The 19,518-nt window shown below is 51.2% G+C and overlaps 2 protein-coding genes across 2 annotated transcripts; one reads left to right on the plus strand and one right to left on the minus strand.

Annotated features, from left to right (window-relative positions):
* The first annotated feature begins 6,534 nt into the window (after nucleotides 1-6,534).
* On the plus strand, nucleotides 6,535-9,250 carry LOC127337110 (uncharacterized). The gene has a single exon (XM_051363987.2). The coding sequence runs from the start codon at nucleotides 6,827-6,829 to the stop codon at nucleotides 9,077-9,079; it is 2,253 nt and encodes a 750-aa protein (XP_051219947.1). The 5' UTR covers nucleotides 6,535-6,826; the 3' UTR covers nucleotides 9,080-9,250.
* Nucleotides 9,251-10,281: 1,031 nt separating this feature from the next.
* On the minus strand, nucleotides 10,282-11,777 carry LOC127330861 (uncharacterized). The gene is made up of 2 exons (XM_051356938.2): nucleotides 11,261-11,777; nucleotides 10,282-11,125 (listed from the first exon to the last, which is right to left on the minus strand). The coding sequence occupies exons 1-2, from the start codon at nucleotides 11,752-11,754 to the stop codon at nucleotides 11,053-11,055; spliced, it is 567 nt and encodes a 188-aa protein (XP_051212898.1). The 5' UTR covers nucleotides 11,755-11,777; the 3' UTR covers nucleotides 10,282-11,052.
* Nucleotides 11,778-19,518: the final 7,741 nt, after the last annotated feature.

Consider the following 19,518-nt stretch of genomic DNA (forward strand, 5'->3'; position numbering starts at 1 on the left):
AAGTGATCGTCTACCGCAGCAACAAGAGCCTCATCTTGTAGGCTTTGGAATCTCTTCAAGGGTGAGACTCGATACCCCCTCGTTGCTACCGTCTTCTAGATTGCATCTTGGCTTGGATTGCGTGTTCGCGGTAGGAAAATTTTTGTTTTCTATGCAACGTTATCCTACATGAAACGACTAAAGTAAACATCTTAATAGCTCAACAACTTATTTAGGTATGTCACTAGGCTGCTCGGCTCCACTACAACTACTTGATGTTGCTACTCCTATGCTTCCACTTCTTCGGTGTCGTAGACTATCCAGACAAAGATAAGACTCCACGATAGCACGATCAGGATGATCCAAACGGGTTCAAAATGAGTCAAAACTTTTAAAACCCCGGTTTTGGCCTTGTTACTCATGATAAATTTACATACTTAGCAAACCGAGATAGAATTAAGAAAAAAAGAGATAAGAAAAGAGCCATTTCCCAACCAAATAAAACTAGAAATCATGAGGCTCGAAGCCCTTTCTCATTTCGAATTTCATCAAAGTCCCATAGTCCACTCCTTCGACACCTCTGGACAGGTCTGGCCCTCGTAGACCACCTCGTACTCCCCTTCAGGTGCTCCGGTGTAGGCCTCCTCTTCCGTCTCACAGTCTAGCAAGGGTTCGGAAGGAAAGATGAGTACATGGGTACTCAACAAGTTCAAAAGAGATTTTTCTGAAGATCTGCACTCCAAATACATATCATGGCTCTTTTTGTTTGTGTAAAATGGTTAATTAATGACTATCAAATGTCCATCGAGTACTCTGTTTTGGTTTACCAAGTACTAACATTATAGGATGTCGCATATTCCATCTCATATTTGCTTAAGTATTAGCATATGACTTGTTAGGCTTCATACGAACCTTCAGATTTTTCAAATATTTGCAGAAGTTTCGGTACTAAAAAACATCAGTTTATTCAAATATTGTTCAAAATAAGGAGAATTATCGAAGAGGATTTGCAAATTAATGTGTGTAGAGCATCTTTTTTATCTATGCATATGATTTAGCAGCTTGATATGTGTCTGCGACAGCAATGGACTAAGCAAGTCGGTACCGGTGCCCTCGGTGGGTTGGTAGGTGTGGCTTTGAATTTTGCAGAGATATTATTTGTGTTGCAAGAGTTCAGAAGGAATTTTGGGGGCATATCTCCTATTTCCTCCCAATTAACTTGGAATTGTGTTGTACCAGCTAAGATCTATGTCTTCCTTTGGTTGGTATTACACAACACAATCGTTACTAGAAAATTTAGGGAAAATGTAGGTATGTTAATGATCCAACTTGTGATCTTTTGTCAATTTTATCTCTCTAGGCTTAACCTACCCATGATATTAACGTTTTTACTACTGCTGCTCTTTAGAGTATTTGGAATTTACATAATGAATGGAATTTTTTTCTGTGGCTGGCGATCAGATGGATATGGATGTCGATGATCAATCTGATGAAGAGGTAGAGTCTACTATGCAAAGTCTCTCGAGCAATACATGCCTCCCCGACCTCGAGCACCACTGGCCTTCCTTCCCAACCACTGTACAGTGGAGCTGCCAAGGCGGTGGTTGCAGCTCATCCTCTTCCTCTTGCGAAGAACATGATGTCAGCAGAGAGGTGGAGTTCTTCCTCAACTGGATGAGCGAACCTGCTTGTCCCTGCACCACCCACATCGCCGAGATGTAAATCGAGTAGGAGAAGGAGCTACAGAGTGTGGAGCAGGTCAAGATGGAGATGCAGGAGAAGGACTATGTCACGCTTGATCTCGTACGATTTGTCAATCTCCATAGTTATGCTCTTGAGGAACTGATATAGATTTCTCCTGAGAAAGAGATTAGGATGAAACGTTTTGATGGAGCATGCTAAGTTTCATATCTGAAGATTTTTCTATAGCTATTACTAATAGCTTGTATTTTTTTGTTTTTTTTTTTTGAAACGGAGGCAAAAGCTTTGCCCCATAAATTTATTAAGCAGAAGGTGCCCGGCTTTTAGGAGAAAATCGGGCGAAAACCAACAACAACAGTGCCAAAGCACACCCACAACCACACACACTCCCAGGGCCGGTCCTGAGATTTCGAAGGCCCGGGCAAAACTAAAATTTTGGGCCCCTCTAACTACTTTTTTCGCATGCATGAGATGATGAAAAATAAATACTTTTAAGTATACACAACTTTAATATTCATATAAAATAATATGATATGATACCTTAAAATTTTCTCCGTCAATTCCTAGAAGCAAAATACGTGACGATGGAATCAATATTAAACTTGTCCGTTAACTTCTTGTCGATGTATAGAGTTGCCAAACCAGTTAACCCCGCTCCTACAAATAAGAACAACGGCTGCTAATCAAAATTCAGAACCTGAATTATAGGCGAGCATATAGTAGAATTCCAAGAGAAATCTTAATCTAATACGTAGGTTGGGTGATTGCCTGATTGACGACGGTCGGACTAGGACTGCCAACTGCGATGGCCACTGACCGACGGACTAGCAGGCATCACCGTAGTTCGTAGGAGGGCAACAATCAACGGATCGTCTCGCGGTCGATCGGTCGCGATCTGCGAGAGCAAGGGCAGGAACCACGATAGCCACGAACCGCGAGAGGGCAGACAGGGAATCGAGGCGTCGGGCTCGGGCAAATTGGCAATGTTTCACATATGATAGATGGAACGGATTTCAGGCGCTGACCCAAGTCCTAAAACTGCTCTCTTTTTTCTGCAATGTATAGTAAACCTATACAGAAAATATGGGCCCCCAATTTTTCTGGGCCCGGGGCGGCCACCCCGCCAGACCCTCCCCAGGGCCGGCCCTGCACACTCCGCCACAAGGAGCACACCTAGCCACCCTGGCTACCCACAGAAGCTACACAAGAAGCTCAAGTCGGCCTATGCCAAACAGATGGCTCTTCGAGGAGAGACCGGCAGCTTCGATTCTGAAGACGAGCCTCGGAGAGGAGATGCGCAAGACAAGCGCCAAATAGAACCTTCACCGGACCGCCCCTCGAATGTCATCGTACACCGTCCAAGGCCAGCTTCGACTTCACAGCAAGAGGAGATCACCACGAATCGTTAGGAATTTAAGATGCTTACATCGGTGTGTCATGTGTTAGCTAAAATTACTGCAAGCACCATGTGTACCATGTATTTTGTTAGAATGTCTAAAGGCATTAGCTACATATCATATTACCATTAATTGTTGCAAATTTTACAATATATTTGTATCATGATGGATATCTCAGATATATTTGTATCATTATGGATATCTCAGCATAATATGTGGTTTTCGCACGGAGTTTGATTTGTCTCATTGTTATACTCTCAAATCATTTGTAAATTTTGTAAGTCTTTTGTTCACTAGGTACGATTATTTCTCGTCCGTAGCAACGCATGGCATTTGTGCTATTCCATATACAACGATGCATCCTTCGCGACGTGAAGCAACAGCACTTTGACTTTGTATCAGGTCCGGTCTCCAGCTGGTCAACGCTTGACCTATGCTATCGCTCTTATATATCCTGCCCGCCAGACGTATCAGGTGACCGACGTCGTGGTGTTCAGAGAACCACGATTTCTCGTGCATGTAGATCGGTAACTGCCACCGATTATCTCGCCTAGCGGCTCGTAACGCCCCAGTGGTGGTGCCAGCAAGAGAGCTCCCGACGCGAGCCTCCATGACGTGCTCACCTCGGCTCCGCTTGTGACGAGCCTCCACGGCAGCAAAAACGATAACCCGAGGCCGGCGCCCCAATACCGCTTCTACGGCGGTGGCGCCTAGCCTACAGAGGAAGAGAAGATCGACGACGAGGGAAGTTACACAACGGGAAGGATCTCGACGGCGGGCATGTCATGGCTGAATGTAGGACGCCAGGATCGATCGTGTCCGCGACGGAGACCAGAAACTACGTGTGGTTGCTCGACAAGGAGGTCAGTTGTACGGCTCCACCACCTGACCAGGGCGCCCGCTGCCGCCGGAGAGGAGGGCCAGTGCACAAGGAGATGAGATGGTTTCAGCTTGGCCCAGTATTCGTTAGCTTAGAGTTTTGACCTTCAAAGAACGAGTTTGTGATGCATGAATGAAACCGGGGCTGTTGCCTCGCCGGCAGCCCAGCACAGCGGCACGCTTTGACGCGGAATTCGGGAGATGATTTCTGTAACCAGATGGATATGTATGATCTGAATTTTCTTTCGACATAGGATGTGATGGTACGTACTAGCATTGGCATGTCAATAACTGATGACTATTTTCTCTTCTAATGGGAGGAATTATGCGCCTATTCTTCCATCGCAAAAGCTCCGAACAAAGTGTCTCCAAACTCCAAACCTTTGAACAAACATGACGGGCATCGATTCATGTGTGTTGTGGTGCTGCAATAGTTACCGGAGTTCACATAGAGGAAAGACATCACTATTGGGGATAGATTTGGCTACTGGAAACCACCGGTGATTCCAGTTGTTCAGCTTTTCTAAATACTTCTTTTCCAGCTTTAATTTTAGAAAAGATATCTGTAAGAGAAGACGGATTTTTAAAAGTTGAAGCAAGTTTTATGTTTGATTTTTTTGTAATTAGCTAAAACCAAAGGTTTTGCAAAGTTTTGAACATATTATTGTTATTTAATTTTTATTTTAAAACAAGAAAAAGGGCAAAAGAATTTGTACAACTGAGAAATAGTTTTTAGGGGTTTTATTGTGAGACATGCACATAGAATTTGTGCCAAAAGTGGACATATAGAGGTAAATGTTTGGACTTCACCTGAGAAGAGAAGCCACCTCTCCTACTATTTTTTTTTGAAACGAGGCAAAAGCTTTGCCTTTCATTGATATAGGAGAAAAGAGTTGGTCCGTTTATGAGGAAAACTGACCGAAAACCGTTACAACACGACACCACACGCCAGCCCCGAGGCTGCGCTCCACACGGGTCGACGACCAGCCAGGTCGACACCACACCTCACCGCAAAAAGCGGAGGCGAAAGACCGGAGCCACCGCTCCAACTACCACACTGGCCCCGAGGCCGCGCCCTGCCTGGCCGAAGACGAACCCGCCTCCGCCGAAAACCACCAAAACACTCCACAAGTCCCCTTGTCCGGTGGACATCCAAAGCGAGGCCCCAAGAGGCAAAGCGACGCAAGAGCGCCGCCCACGCCCGATCCCGCGAGGGATCTAGGGTTTCCCCCGGAGAACCCGAGCGGAGAACAAGAAACACCCGCTTCGACGACGCCTTCAAGAAGTAAGCGGCGCCCAATGCGTCACCATCGTCGGTCCCGGCCGGCCGCCAAGACAGAGCTTTCGCCCAGCGAAGAGTTCCAAGACCTCGCGCCCGCCAACAAGGACCGGCACAAACCACCATCAGCAACCGCTAACCCGTAGCCACCGACGCGCAGAGGGCAACACATCCCGAAGCCAACGGAGAATCGCCGAAGATCACCGTGGGCGCCGCCGGAACGCCACATAGAGGGGACGCCGACAACACCGACACGGGGCTCGAGGACGACAGCCGAAGTCCGCAGACGTGCACACCCCGCACCATCCGAAGCCGCCACCGCACAGCCAACTGGCCCAACTGGCCCGACAGGCCCAAAACGGGGCCCGCCCATCACCGTAGCCACCAGAAGCAGCACCTCTGCGGCACCACCGCCGCGGCCACCCGATGCCGACCCGCCGCCGCGGCCTCCCGATGCAGACCAGCCGCCGCGGCCACCCGATGCAGACCCGCCGCCGCGGCCGCCCGATGCAGCGCCGCCGCCGCGACCGCCCGATGCAGCAGCTCCCGAAACTGCGCCGCCGCCGCGGCCACCTGAAGCATCGCCGCCGCCCGATGCAGCTCCACCGGGCCGCCGCAAGCCCGCCCGTAGCCAACGCCAGGGGCCAGATCCACGCAGCGCCGCCGACCGGAGGTCACCCAGCCGGCCGTCGAGATCTGGGCCGCCAAGGCGCCCGAGCCGCAGACCCCGACGAGCACCACAACACACGTAGCCGCCACGCTGCCGCCGAGCGACCACGCCGCCGCGCCCCACGACCAGCGCTGCGCCCTCGCCAACCGCAGCAGCCCGCGCCACCACCGCCGCGCGAAGGGGAGAAAAGGCCCCGCTGCCGCCGGCGCACCCGGGGCTTTGCCCGGCGTCGCCCTCTGGCGGCGGCGAGGAGGAGGGACAGAGGTGGGGAGGGACTAGCGGCGGCGGCTAGGGTTAGCTCCTAGCGCCGCCCGCGGGAGCGACGCGCAGGAGCGAAGCGTAGGTCCTAAACTCTGATCGTTGTTTACCTCTCCTACTATGTCAATAGAGAGAATATTGAATGGGCGCCATCACACACGCGGACCAATTTGGGCATCAGGTATTCTACGCGGCAACTGTAAAACAAAAATCAATCGGAAATGCACCCGTAACATAATCTACAAGGTTAAAAAGAAATTCCGCAACAACGCGCGGGCATCACGCTAGTAGAGATAAAGAGAGGAGATGCACTTTAATAACAATCATCATATCTTCAGCATAGTGGCAAAGGAACCGTTGTCCCACGTCAACAACCAGGTTCACAGATGGGCCAGACAACCACGCACAAACAACAACCAGGTTCACTGAAGGCAGAGGAAGAGGACCACGTCGGACAAAGTAGTCATTCTGGCTTCATAATGCGCGAGGTGGGAAAGTTGAGATACATCTCCGTCGGGATTGGAGTTCTTTTCTTTCTTTCGTTGGGTTCTTGCCGGAATTGCTAAGGAGAGTATTTTGCTATCTGCGCGTGAGTTCTTCATTCATCTGGCGGCGGCGCAGGGTGGAGTATGAGGTTCTAGCCGAAGATTCCTTCGGCTTTTCATGCCAACGTTCCGCTGCCACTCGCCGGAGATGGGAGGCCGCCGCGGCCTGTACGGCTTCGTGCTCTTTTTCGCCGCCGTGCTGCTCCGTGTGCACGACGGGCACGCCCTGAACCAGACGTGCGACGCCAATGACCTGGCGGCGCTCCGGGCCTTCTACGACGGCCTGGACGGGAAGGGTGCCGGGTGGGGCGGCGGCGGGTCGTGCTGCTCCTGGACAGGCGTCTCCTGCCACCTCGGGAGGGTGGTGGGGCTGGATCTCTCCAACCAGAGCCTCCGAGGCGTCATCTCCCCATCACTCGCCTCCCTCCACCACCTCGCCACGCTCAACCTCTCCCGGAACTCGCTCCGCGGCCAGGCGTTGCCGGGGCTCGCCGCGCTCCCGGGGCTGCGGCTGCTCGATCTCAGCGCCAACACGCTCTCCGGCGCCTTCCCGTCAAGCGGCGGCGACGGCATCTTCTTCCCGGCGATCGAGGTGCTGAACGTCTCCTTCAACGAGTTCGCCGGGCCGCACCCCACGTTCCCCGGCGCCACGAACCTGACGGTCCTGGACTTCTCCCGCAACGCCCTCTCCGGCAGCATCAACGCCACCGCGCTCTGTGGCGCGGCACCGCTCAGTGTCCTGCGGCTCTCGGGGAACGCGTTTTCCGGCGGGATTCCCGCTGGCTTCGGCCGGTGCGAGGTGCTCGCCGAGCTCTGTCTCGACGCCAATGGCCTAACGGGCAGCCTTCCCGGCGACCTGTTCGAGATGCCGGGGCTGCAGACTCTGAGTTTGCAGGAGAACAGCCTCTCCGGTGGCATCGACAACCTCGGTAACCTCTCGCAGCTGGTGCATATCGACTTGTCGTATAACAGGTTCACTGGCTTCATCCCTGACATCTTTGGGGGGTTGAGGAGGCTGGAGTCCTTAAACTTGGCCTCCAATGGCTTCGATGGCACATTGCCCGGTTCCCTTTCAAGCTGTCCGACATTGAGTGTGCTTGTCCTAAGCAACAATTCGCTCTCTGGCGAGATTGCACTTGACTTCAGCTTGCTGCCAAGGCTGAACAATTTTGATGCTGGAACAAACAAGCTGAGTGGTGCTATACCTGCTGGCCTTGCCTGGTGCGCCGAGTTGAGGAAGCTAAACCTTGCAAGGAACAAGCTTGAGGGAGAGATACCGGAGAGCTTCAAGAATTTGACTTCACTATTGTACCTGTCGCTGACAGGGAACGGCTTCACGAACCTATCATCGGCAATGCAAGTCCTGCAGCACCTGCCCAAACTGACAAGCTTGGTGCTCACGAAGAACTTTCATGGGGGTGAGATTATGCCAATGGATGACATCAAAGGGTTTAGAAGCATCCAGCTGTTTGTCCTGGCTAGTTGCGCACTCTCGGGCATGATTCCACCTTGGATGCAAAGCTTGGAGAGCCTCAGAGTGCTGGACATTTCGCGGAACAAGTTGAGTGGAAAGATCCCACCATGGTTAGGCAATCTGAATAATCTCTTCTACATTAACCTGTCAAACAACTTGTTTAGTGGGGAACTTCCTGAGAGCTTAACACGGGTGAAGAGTTTAATTTCAAGTACTTATTTGAGAGAGAATGCATCAATAGAGGACTTCGAATTTTCTATCAAAGGTTTGCAGTACAACCATGTCAGCAGCTTCCCACCGTCTCTGATCCTCTCTAGTAACTTGCTTGTTGGGCCAGTCTTGCCTGGCCTTGGCCATCTTGTGGATCTTCATGTACTGGACTTGAGCTGGAACTATTTCTCAGGGCACATTCCTGACGAGTTGTCAAACATGTCGAGCCTGGAAGTATTGAATTTTGCCCACAACAATCTCACTGGGAGCATACCATCATCCCTATCAAAGCTGAATTTCCTCTCCCGGTTTGATGTGTCATACAATAGCCTCATTGGAGATATTCCAACAGGGGGGCAGTTTTCTACATTCAGTAATGAGGGTTTTGTGGGCAATGCTGCACTCTGCCTTCTTGGGAATGCCCCCTGCTCTGCAAATGCTCCATCTGTAGGAACAGGAAATGACGGCATGGATACCCTATCCGCAACGCCAGCAATGACATACATCACCGTGGAAGTGGGATTCACTTTCGGGCTTTTGATCGTCTGTAACGTACTATTTTTTGCAAGGGCTTGGAGGGCTGCATATTTTCTGGCGGTTGATAGGTTATTTGATATGCTATATGTAATGACAATGGTGAAGGTGAACAAGCTCAGAAGAAAATGGGATGGTAAAGATCATCCTTAAAACAGGTCACAGATGGCTCCTTCCAGATTCTATGCAGGGGGACTTGTGTGCAAATGTTCTTTACTTCACATGCATGTTGTCTCTTTTTTTTCTCTTTTTTTATCAGGAAAATGCAAAAAAATATTTGCGTTTCATTTCATTGAATAGAAGGAGAATAGTTTGTTGTTACAATTCTCCTAAGAGGCCATGGTTTTGAAAGCATAAATTACAACTCAGTGAACACCCCAGGTGAGCGGCAGTAGAACACATAGGCCTGGCGCACCGGCTCTGCCTAGAGGGCAGCTTCGTCTCTGATTTTGGCGACGACATTATAAAAGGAGGGTTCAGCTCCATTGAACACACAGTCGTTGCGTTGTTTCCATAAGAGCCATGGGTAAGGAGCCCTATCGAGGCTAGACCTTTACACAGGGCTATTGGTGTTGCATGCTTGGCCTTGCTCCACCAGCTAAGGAGTGTGTCATCCTGTTCTGGGGGTCTAAAGGTTGCTCGCAGTCATGAGAGGATGTCGAACCAAACCTAGCGCGAGAAGCAGCAGCCTAGTCTAACGACTGTGCAAATGCATGCTAAATCAAACGGCGGCGACATAGTCGGACGAGCGGAATGAGGGGTGAGGCGACTACGGCCCCCATCGCCCACGGCCGCCGGAGGGTCACCACCTGCCTCCTCTGCGCCTCATACTAGGTCGATCGGGTCTCGGTTCCTGTGCCTAGAGGAGGAGGAGAACGTGGAAGAGGAGGCCCGTGAACTCGCCAAGGATGTGGCATGGTTAGGGCTTGGCATGGAGCTGATGGTTGCGCCGATCGGAAGGGAGCCGGGTGTTAGTGACCTTACATATTGTCAAAATATATTTTTCGATAGTGGCATTACATATAGAAACGAAGGGTGTACGTAGATGTCTTTTCGTGGCCTGCTAACTCCCGTTTGCTTTCTTATCACGTTTATACATAGACCATAGCAGTGCAGATCCTCCAAGCGCGGCGGCACTGCAACAAAGAATAATCCATTGATTTTATTATACAGTACTTCAAATACTGAACAACATTGCTAGCTTGCATTATTATGATTGGAAAAGAAGATTACTAGTGTAGTACTAGTAGCTTCATTGTTGCTGATTTACTGTGTACAAATGTTCTTTACTTCACATGCATGCTGTCTCTTTTTTTTTCTCTTTTTTTATCAGGAAAATGCAAAAAAAAAAAACATTTGCGTTTCATTTCATTGAATAGAAGGAGAAGAGTTTGTTGTTACAATCCTCCTAAGAGGCCATGGTTTTGAAAGCATAAATTACAACTCAGTGAACACCCCAGGTGGGCGGCAGTAGAACACATAGGCCTGGCGCACCGGCTCTGCCTAGAGGGCAGCTTCGTCTATGATCTTGGCGACGACATTATAAAACGAGGGTTCAGCTCCATTGAACACACAGTCGTTGCGTTGTTTCCATAAGAGCCATGGGTAAGGAGCCCTATCGAGGCTAGACCTTTACACAGGGCTATTGGTGTTGCATGCTTGGCCTTGCTCCACCAGCTAAGGAGTGTGTCATCCTGTTCTGGGGGTCTAAAGGTTGCTCGCAGTCATGAGAGGATGTCGAACCAAACCTAGCGCGAGAAGCAGCAGCCTAGTCTAACGACTGCGCAAATGCATGCTAAATCAAACGGCGGCGACATAGTCGGACGGGCGGAATGAGGGGTGAGGCGACTACGGCCCCCATCTCCCACGGCCGCCGGAGGGTCACCACCTGCCTCCTCTGCGCCTCATACTAGGTCGATCGGGTCTCGATTCCTGTGCCTAGAGGAGGAGGAGAACGTGGAAGAGGAGGCCCGTGAACTCGCCGAGGATGTGGCATGGTTAGGGCTTGGCATGGAGCCGATCGGAAGGGAGCCGGGTGTTAGTGACCTTACATATTGTCAAAATATATTTTTGGATAGTGGCATTACATATAGCAACGAAGGGTGTAGATGTCTTTCCCTTGCGTGCTAACTCCCCTTTGCTTTCTTATCACGTTTATACATAGACCATAGCAGTGCAGATCCTCCAAGGGCGGCGGCACTGCAACAAAGAATAATCCATTGATCTTATTATACTTCAAATACTGAACAACATTGCTAGTTTGCATTATGATTGGAAAAGAAGATTACTACTGTAGTACTAGTAATTGATCAAACGTTGCTCCGGGAAACTTACCAGCACATGAAGAGCTTGGTACCACTTGCGATTGGCCGTGGCCATGGTCCGTAGCCACCCCTGCTTGAGGAGTATTGTCCCTGCCGGTTCCGGTAACCACTCCAACTCGAGTAGGCATCTCTATCGTGGCTTTGTGCTCTCGACATCTCTTCCTGGCAGGCCCGGAGCGCCTCAGCCCTTGGCTCCCAATCCGGCGAGCCGTACGTGTAGCCCGAGGAGGCGCCGCCGCCGTACTGTCCACGTTGGTTCCCCGAGGCCGACGAGGAGGAGGGGCGGACGGTGCGGTCGTATTCGGCGCGGCGGCGGTCGTCGGAGAGCACCTCGTACGCGTCGTGGGCCTTGCGGAACGCGGCGTCGGCGGCGGCGCGGGCGGCGGCGTCGTCCTGGGCGTGGTGGTCCGGGTGGTACCGGTGGGCGAGGCGGAAGTAGGCGTTCCGTATGTCGGTCTTGCTGGCGTCGGGCTGCAGCCCCAGCGTCTGGTAGTGGTCGCTCATGGCCCCTCTATCGATATCTCGTTGTCTTTTCTTTCTTATCTGCGAAGAAGAACTCGACTTGATTTGGTGAAGAACTCGGCTCGGATTCTCTTACGAATACGATGCCAGTTGGATTTGCGCACCGAAGAACAATTCGGATAGAAAGACGATGGTTGGGTTCAGCCGGCTGACTGCGCGCGCGCACGGCCGATCGGACAGATCGATCGAAGGAGTAGACAGCTTCCTTCTATTCGATTTTTTACACAAAAGACACGAAGACAGATGGATGGATCGATGATCGAACCTGACTAGTTGAGCCGATGGAGGTCTAGTCGCCAGAGCCGCAATCATCTCTCTAGCGTTTTTAAGGGTGATCATCTCTCTAGCTTATATCGACTAGTAATCACGCAAACGCACGTCTCCACAATGTTACTGGAGTGGCAAGAAATCTTAAACGTCATTCTTGTCAAAGAAGAATTCCTCCAAAATTAATTTTGAACGAAAACCTATTTAAAAGTATTATACTGAAGTGCAAGATGTTCTCCTGGTTTGCCCGGTGACACCGCCTCCCCACCAACGAACGCCGCTTCCATCACCGCCTGACCACCACCGCGTCGTGCACCTCCTTTTCTTCCGATGAGGATGTCGACTATCTACTGAGAGCCCTGAAAGTTGACTTGGCTATGGGTGCATTCAGACATATGTCTGCTCAATGTCGTGAACTCCATCTTGATGGTTATAAAGCACTATTATGTGCTTTATGCCAATCTCACAGAAGGAAAGAAGCCCAATTTGTTTTTGAAGACATGCTATCGAGGACTTTCAATCCTGATAATATTGTATGGACTGTCCTTGTTGATGGACTGCTTGGGGCGGATACAAAGACATGTGCGCGGAATTTCTGCACATTATGGAAAAAAATCATCGTAAGCCGAGTTTCCATTCATACACCATTTTAGCAAGGGAAACATTGAAAGAGTAGCCATCACTAGAATCAGCACAGTAACAATTAGGGGAATTTTCTTGTGATACCTGATGTGCAAGACCTGTCCATCTGGCTGGACCTGATCTTCCTAATGTTCATCGATTTCCAAGTCTTAGGTATTGTGCTTCCACTGATATCAACGAATGCCTGAATGAACTTCTTTTGAAAGGTTACGACTTTGTGTGCTGGCATTTGCAACCAATAGCTTTTAATGGGATCAAGCAATGCCCATGGGGAGAAAGGTTCATACCCAATGAATCTGTTTTACACGCCAAATATGCCCATTACCGACCTCTGTTTCATATCTCAGTTACAGACTTCAATGCTGCTTTAGATCTGAATCTTTTTATGTCCGTGCAGGTTATAACTTGGTTTATTTCTATTGCAACTTCTCTACACGAAGTACAACAAAAAAATCCCTTGTTAACCTTTTGGGAAAAGGAAGGAATCCGAGTACTCTGTCCATTTTGTTCCAGCCGATGCTAATGCTTATGAAGGTGAACATCAAATTCTGTTACATTAATACCTATTTGTTCTGGCCGTGCTTGTGTTTTCGTTCCTCCTTAGCTCCCTGTTTTAATAAAACTTTTGATGCATTGTTTGGTGTGTGGTGTTAATGCTGTCAGCCTGTGCTATCAGAGACATATACTCCGTATTGAAGTTTGCGGTTCCCCAGCTAGCTAGATGTTGCTTAGGAGCTAAAGGTAAACATAATTTGCATATAAAGAATATGGTTTTTGGTATAGTCCCATGTTCCCTTTTCATATGTTTTTTTGGGGTGTAAGAGCATCTCCAGCCGCGTCCCCCAAACCATCCCTAAAGCGCCGGATTGAGCATTTGGGGGACGTGTTTTATTCGTGCCGCGTTTGGGGGACGTCGTACCCCAGTCGCGCCCCCCAAACAAAATTTCGAAAATTTAAAACTTGAGCGAGATTCGATTAAATTCACTTAAACTTGGCATATATTACATAGATTCGAATGAGATTCGACTAAATTTAAACTAAACCTAATCTAGAAGTACTTGCGGCGGCCGGAGACGTCGTAGTACTGGTGGAAGTTGTACATGTCATCGGTGACGACCTCCTGCTTGACGCGCTCGTCGGGCTCGTCGACGGATTCGTCCTTCACCAAGCCGCTTGGTCCTGCCTCGTCGTCGTCGGTGAGGTCCACGAGCGGCTTGCCGGAGTCACGGATGGACATGGCGATCGCCGTGTCGAGGTCGCCCCTCCAGGCATCCTTGTCGTTCATCGACGCCAAGCACGTCGCTCGCAGCCCTGGGCAGTCCTCGGGGTCGTCGCTGCTGGCGATGACCCGCTGCTGCCGCTCGTACTCCGCCAGCAGCGCCGCCTGCGACGCTTCCTCCGGCTCCTCCTTCACCTCCGGCTTCGGGATGAGGAGGGTGCCGCCGCGCCTCTCTTACTGCTGCCGGCTACTGCTGCCGCTGCCGCCGCGCCTAGGATTGACCGGCGTCGCGGGCTCCTCCTTCACCAGCGATTGCGGACGGTGTAGGGCGCCGAGCGGTACGTCGAGGACAGCGTCGATCGGGCCGGTCCTGAGGAGGAAGAGTTCGAGGAGGACGAGTACGTACTCGTCCTCCTCGTCTGCTATTGCGCTGCGGGAGATGGTGGCGGTGAGGACGGCGTCTCCAACCTTGGAGCGCCGTTGCAGATGCTGTGGATGATGCTCTCCAGGGTGCGCCCCTGAACGCCCCAGAACGGGAGGCGCCCGTCCCTGTTCCAGCTGTTCGGCCCGCCGATGAGGCCGGTGATGCTGTGCATCTCCATGTCGTACTTGGCCTTGAAGTAGGTGGCCCACCAGTCGTCGTTGTTCTTGGCCGCCCAGGTCGGATCCGCCTGCTCCTCGGCATCTAGTTCAGTCCGCTTGGCCCTGATGCTGTCCTTTCATTGCTCTTTGTCTGGCTTCGGCGGCGGCGGGATGCCAATGCCGTTCACGGCCATCTTCCAGCCGCCGCTGCTTGGTAGGCGCATGTCTGGCGGGACGGGATATCCCACGTGGTACAGCGCCCACGCCTCCTTCACGGTTAGGCTGCCGCAGCCGAAGCCGTTCGCCGCGGCGATCCTACGGGCGGACGAGGACGACATTGCTTGGAACGGCGAGGAGAAGATCTATGGGTGGCGAGGAGAAGGTTTGGGAGCGCTGAGAGATTGGGACGAACCGCATGGCCTCTTAATGTACAGCGGCGGCAGCGGGTGGTTGCACGCAATAACGCCGGCGCGGACGGCCACGCGGCCATGCACGACGAGACGCGTCCCTGCGTCGCCTGGGAAAGCAGGGACGCCATTAACGTCGCTTGACCAAAGGTAGGCGACGGGGTTTTAGGCTTCCGAACCGCTGACGCGTCGGGCCCGCGTCGCTTCGTCTCGCTTTTCATTGTGTCTAGCGTGCCCGGAGCGTCCGCTGTGGGGCGGGGACGGGCTCGGGGCGCCGGACACCGTATCGGACTGCGCCGGACAAAAAAACGACTTTGGGAAACGCGGCTGGAAACATTTTTCTATCCGGCGTGCCCTAAATCACTTTGAAGGACCTTTTTAGGACGCGACTGGAGATGTTCTAAGTCGGTAACCATATCCTTGAAACAAGAGGAAGTTAAGTTTCTTACACCTCCTTATTTTTTCTTGTCTGTGGCTGATTGTAACATGTAAGTCGGTAACCATTTCACTATGGATCAAGGGCTAGTTGCAAAATCGGATCTGGCCATTCCTGACAGCTGAACAAAGAGTTCTCTGAATAAAATGACTACAGTGAGCAAGTTGAACAAGTTCAATGACCTTAGATGCATTTTTCTCTTTTTGGGATTGGTGATGAGACAGATGGTCATTTGGCACCGAGCCGAGGGCTGCTTCATGGGACACAATCGTCAGCGTCTCTCAGTATGAATCGCTCCTCAATCTTGCTTCTACCCGAACCTCCCATGGCAGCGACACGTTGCTCCTGCTTGAGGCGGCGGGGTGGGGTTCACCCATGGCGGAGACCGACTGGCGACCACTCCTTGGCGCCTCCCTGCTTTGGATTTGGTCAGGCCATGGAAATTGCGAGGATAATGAATGGGTGCTTCAGGGGTCATCAGTAGAACTCGAAATAGGCTTTCGTCCTGCTATATTAATATAGAAAACCCCGATAATACAACGAACAAGCTGGGGCCACAGCATAACCAAGCCTAAAAAAAGACAAAGAAAGGAAAGAAAAACTAATGTCGACACCGGCAGATCGACGAAAACGATGACGACCCGAAACCGCTGCGTCCTCCGGAGAAGTACCACCACACTCCTAGCACGCTGAGGCGCCGCATACCAAGCAACACCTTCACCAAGGAAACGACGATGACGCCGCTGCTGCACGGACTAGTCCTAGGGTTTCTTCCGGTACGCGGAGGGGATTGAGGAGGAGGTACACCCGACGCCCTTCAGGAAGGCAAGGTGACACCCGCATGCGTCACTGCGTCGGTATCGAGCATGCCGACAAGGATTTCTCCCGACCACCAAACCGACCACCCCAGACGCTCCGACGTGCTCCATCTAACATGCCGCCCACCAGCACACGCCACCACTGTCTTGTATCCATCCTCGCCGCCTAACTGTGGTCACCGGAGAAGGGCCTAGAGGAAGAGAACGGATGTAGTAGGGACGGGGTAGCAGCACCGCAGCCACGCGGGAGGGAACTGCCTCCACCGCCTTCGCGGTAGCTGACCAGATGAGGCAACGAGGCAAACCAGGCCCGAACTGGCCCGGCCGGACCCAAAATGGCCCACAAAGCCCCACTGCTACGCTGCAGCTGGCCAGCCGAAGTGCTGCCGCCACCCACCCACCACCGACGTGCCTGCTCCGCCTCTAGGGTGCACCGCCGGCGTGCCAAGCGCAGGTCGACCGACTAGCCCCTCCGGGCCCCGACATGGGCCTAGATCTGGGCCGAACAGGCCGTGCCATGGCACCGCCTACGTTGCTCCGCCGCCAACGGCCGCGGCGCCGCCCATCCTCCCACCCGACGCGCAGGTTCCACGCCGCCCGCCGGACCGACGGCCGTCGAAGAGCAGCGCCGCCAGCCCGAGGTCCCCGCGCCCCCAACTTTGCGGCGGATAGAGTCATCCCCGCCGTCGCCGGCACCGCATGGGCAATGCCCAGCGGCACACGCCGACGGCTGATGAGGACATCCCTACCGAACCGCTACCTCCATCATCGCAAGATGAAGAAGATGTTGCTGTGAAGCTCAAGTCCAATGAAGTCAGAATTGGACCTATGACAAGAGCTCGTGCGAAGCTACTAAAACAACATGTGAACTTGTTCTTAAACGATACATTGATTGATGAGAATTTTATTCTACCTAAATCCTTTGACTTGTGTATGATCAGGTACGAGGATAACGGAAGCATCACACGAGGAGGAGGAGAACAATTGGACATGGTGCTGGACATGAAGACACCTCATGGACGCGCGAGGGAGGAGAGGGAGGCAAGCGCGAGGGAGGAAGACGAAGTCCAGGCCGGCGCAACGCCCAGCGTGACCGGACGCCACGCTAGCTAGCCCATTCCCACGCCGGCAGGCCCGGTCCCACGCCCAGTCCAACTGGCTCCCACGCCCGGTCCAACCGGCTCCCATGCCGGATGAGCCGGCGCCCGCTGGCTCCTGTGCCGGTGCCAACCGGGAGGGTATACTGAGCGTCTGTCCCTTGGCCCAGTCACAGCCCGGTCCCTGGTCCGGTCCAAACCGGACCGGCCGGTTCCTACCCAGTCGACCGGCCCCCAGGCCGGCCGTGTCCGAGTCAGTCTCGACCAGATCCCGATCTGGGTCGGTTATTATTGTATTTTCTCGACTTCTGGTCGTCTTGAACTCCTATATAAGTGTCTAGGACGCCCCCATAATAGGTTTAGACCATGTTTAAGATAAATCCTAGTTCATAGTTGATTGCTTTGCAACTCTATTAAATCTATACACCAATTCGCATCGATCTGGTGTTTTGCTACTGAAAGTTTTGTGTAATCTGCTGTTCTATGGGGAATTAGACGGTTGCAATTTACTGCTTCGTGGTCGGCGGCTACGTGCGCAAGTGTGTGGAGTTGCGAATATCTTGCATGGTTTAGAGTTGTTGCATTGGCGACAGAATCAATCAAGAGACTCGTCAGCGTCATACAAGTTATCATCCACTTCATCATCGTGTAACTCCGTTGTGTTCATCGCGTGTTCATCACCATCCATCTCGCTTACTGAGAATATTGGGCAACCCCTTATCATCTTGGTATCAGATTTCAACGTTTTCTCGGTAAGCCATCCACAATCCGCCCCATAGTTGAGTTGTGAGTGTTTTCTATCCACAAAAAGCTAAAAAAAATTAGGGTTAGGGTTTGCCATAGCCTTAGATTGCATCAATTTCGAGTTTTAGTTGCTTTTCGTAGTTGTTTTTGCGTATCTTTTTCTTCCATCTAGTAGATTGTCTAGGGTTTGTGTTTCGATATCATCTAGTTTTCAGTTTTTGTTGCTCCGAGTCCACGTAGCATACAGTTTGTTTGTTTCCAACCATAGACACAGCCTTTTGATATAAGTGACTAGGAACCTTCCCACAAGAGACTAGTTTTACCGCTCGACAGGCTGCTCGTTAGGGTTTTGGTGCTTTGCAATTTCTTATGGCCGTGTTACAAAGAGTAGAGTCATAAAATTAAAAAAATAGAAAAGAAGCAAAAATAGCTACAAGTGATGTGTGTGATATAAAGAAAAATAAAAAAAAAGTGTAGTGCTTGTAAGATCAAGTGAAGGCCTAGTTTACTTTTCTGCACCCGTAGTTGAGCAATCTTGTGTCTGTCTCGTTGAGCTTTGCTAGTGTCTCTCGAGTGCATTGCAACCTGTTCTTCCATATAGTTGCATTGCCACATTTATCGCCTTGTATGAGTATCATTGGTCGTTATACGGTCAGCGCTAGAGCTTGTTATTGGTGCAAATAGGTAGCCTACTTACAGCCCCACATATATCCTGCTTTGTCGTGTGATTGTTCTTATACCCTTGATATTCGCTTCGCTACATGCATGCACTAGTTGTCAATCCAAGTGGTAAGTAATACTAATTCACTTTGGAGCGGTAAGATTTACCTTTCTTATCTATTTTTGAGTGAGTTGTGAGAGTACCACCACATATATTTGTTTTAGTGCACTAATTTACTAACCATGTCTTCTAGTGATGTAAACTAGTTAACCAGAAACAGAAGGATCGAGCTGATATTGTTTCTTGGAGGGAGTATGAGGCTCTTTGTAAAGAGATGCGACATGAATTCCGCGAACAGGACGAAGGACTTACTGCTGAAATTCAAAAGGTCACCAAGAAGCTTGATACTACTACTGAGACCGTCAATACAATGCAAGAACAAATGACGGATATTCAGCGCAATATTCAAGAGTTGACTCTAACAACAACAACACCTGCTGCTGTTGCTAGTCATGGTGTTGGACGTGGTAACCGTGGTCGTGGCTTTGTTGGACTCGGAGCCCACCGTGTCCTTCCACAACCGCAAGACGATGGTTTGGGTAAGCCAAAGTTCTCAATACCCAAATTTGAAGGAGGTCCTGATGTTGAAGAATACCTCACTTGGGAGCTGAAAATTGAGAAGTTATGGCGCCTACATGCTTATACGGAAGACAGGAAGATTAAGCTTGCTTCCTCAGAATTTGATGGCTATGCATTGCTTTGGTGGGATGGAGTTACACGTGCTCGTCCATAAGATGGAGAAGTGCTAGTTCTTACATGGCGCGAGATGAAGGCAATTATGCAAGCTCGTTTCGTTCCCACTAATTATTTGCG

The sequence above is a fragment of the Lolium perenne genome, chromosome 2 (assembly GCF_019359855.2).
Source record: "Lolium perenne isolate Kyuss_39 chromosome 2, Kyuss_2.0, whole genome shotgun sequence".
In the NCBI taxonomy this organism is placed as follows: domain Eukaryota; kingdom Viridiplantae; phylum Streptophyta; class Magnoliopsida; order Poales; family Poaceae; genus Lolium; species Lolium perenne.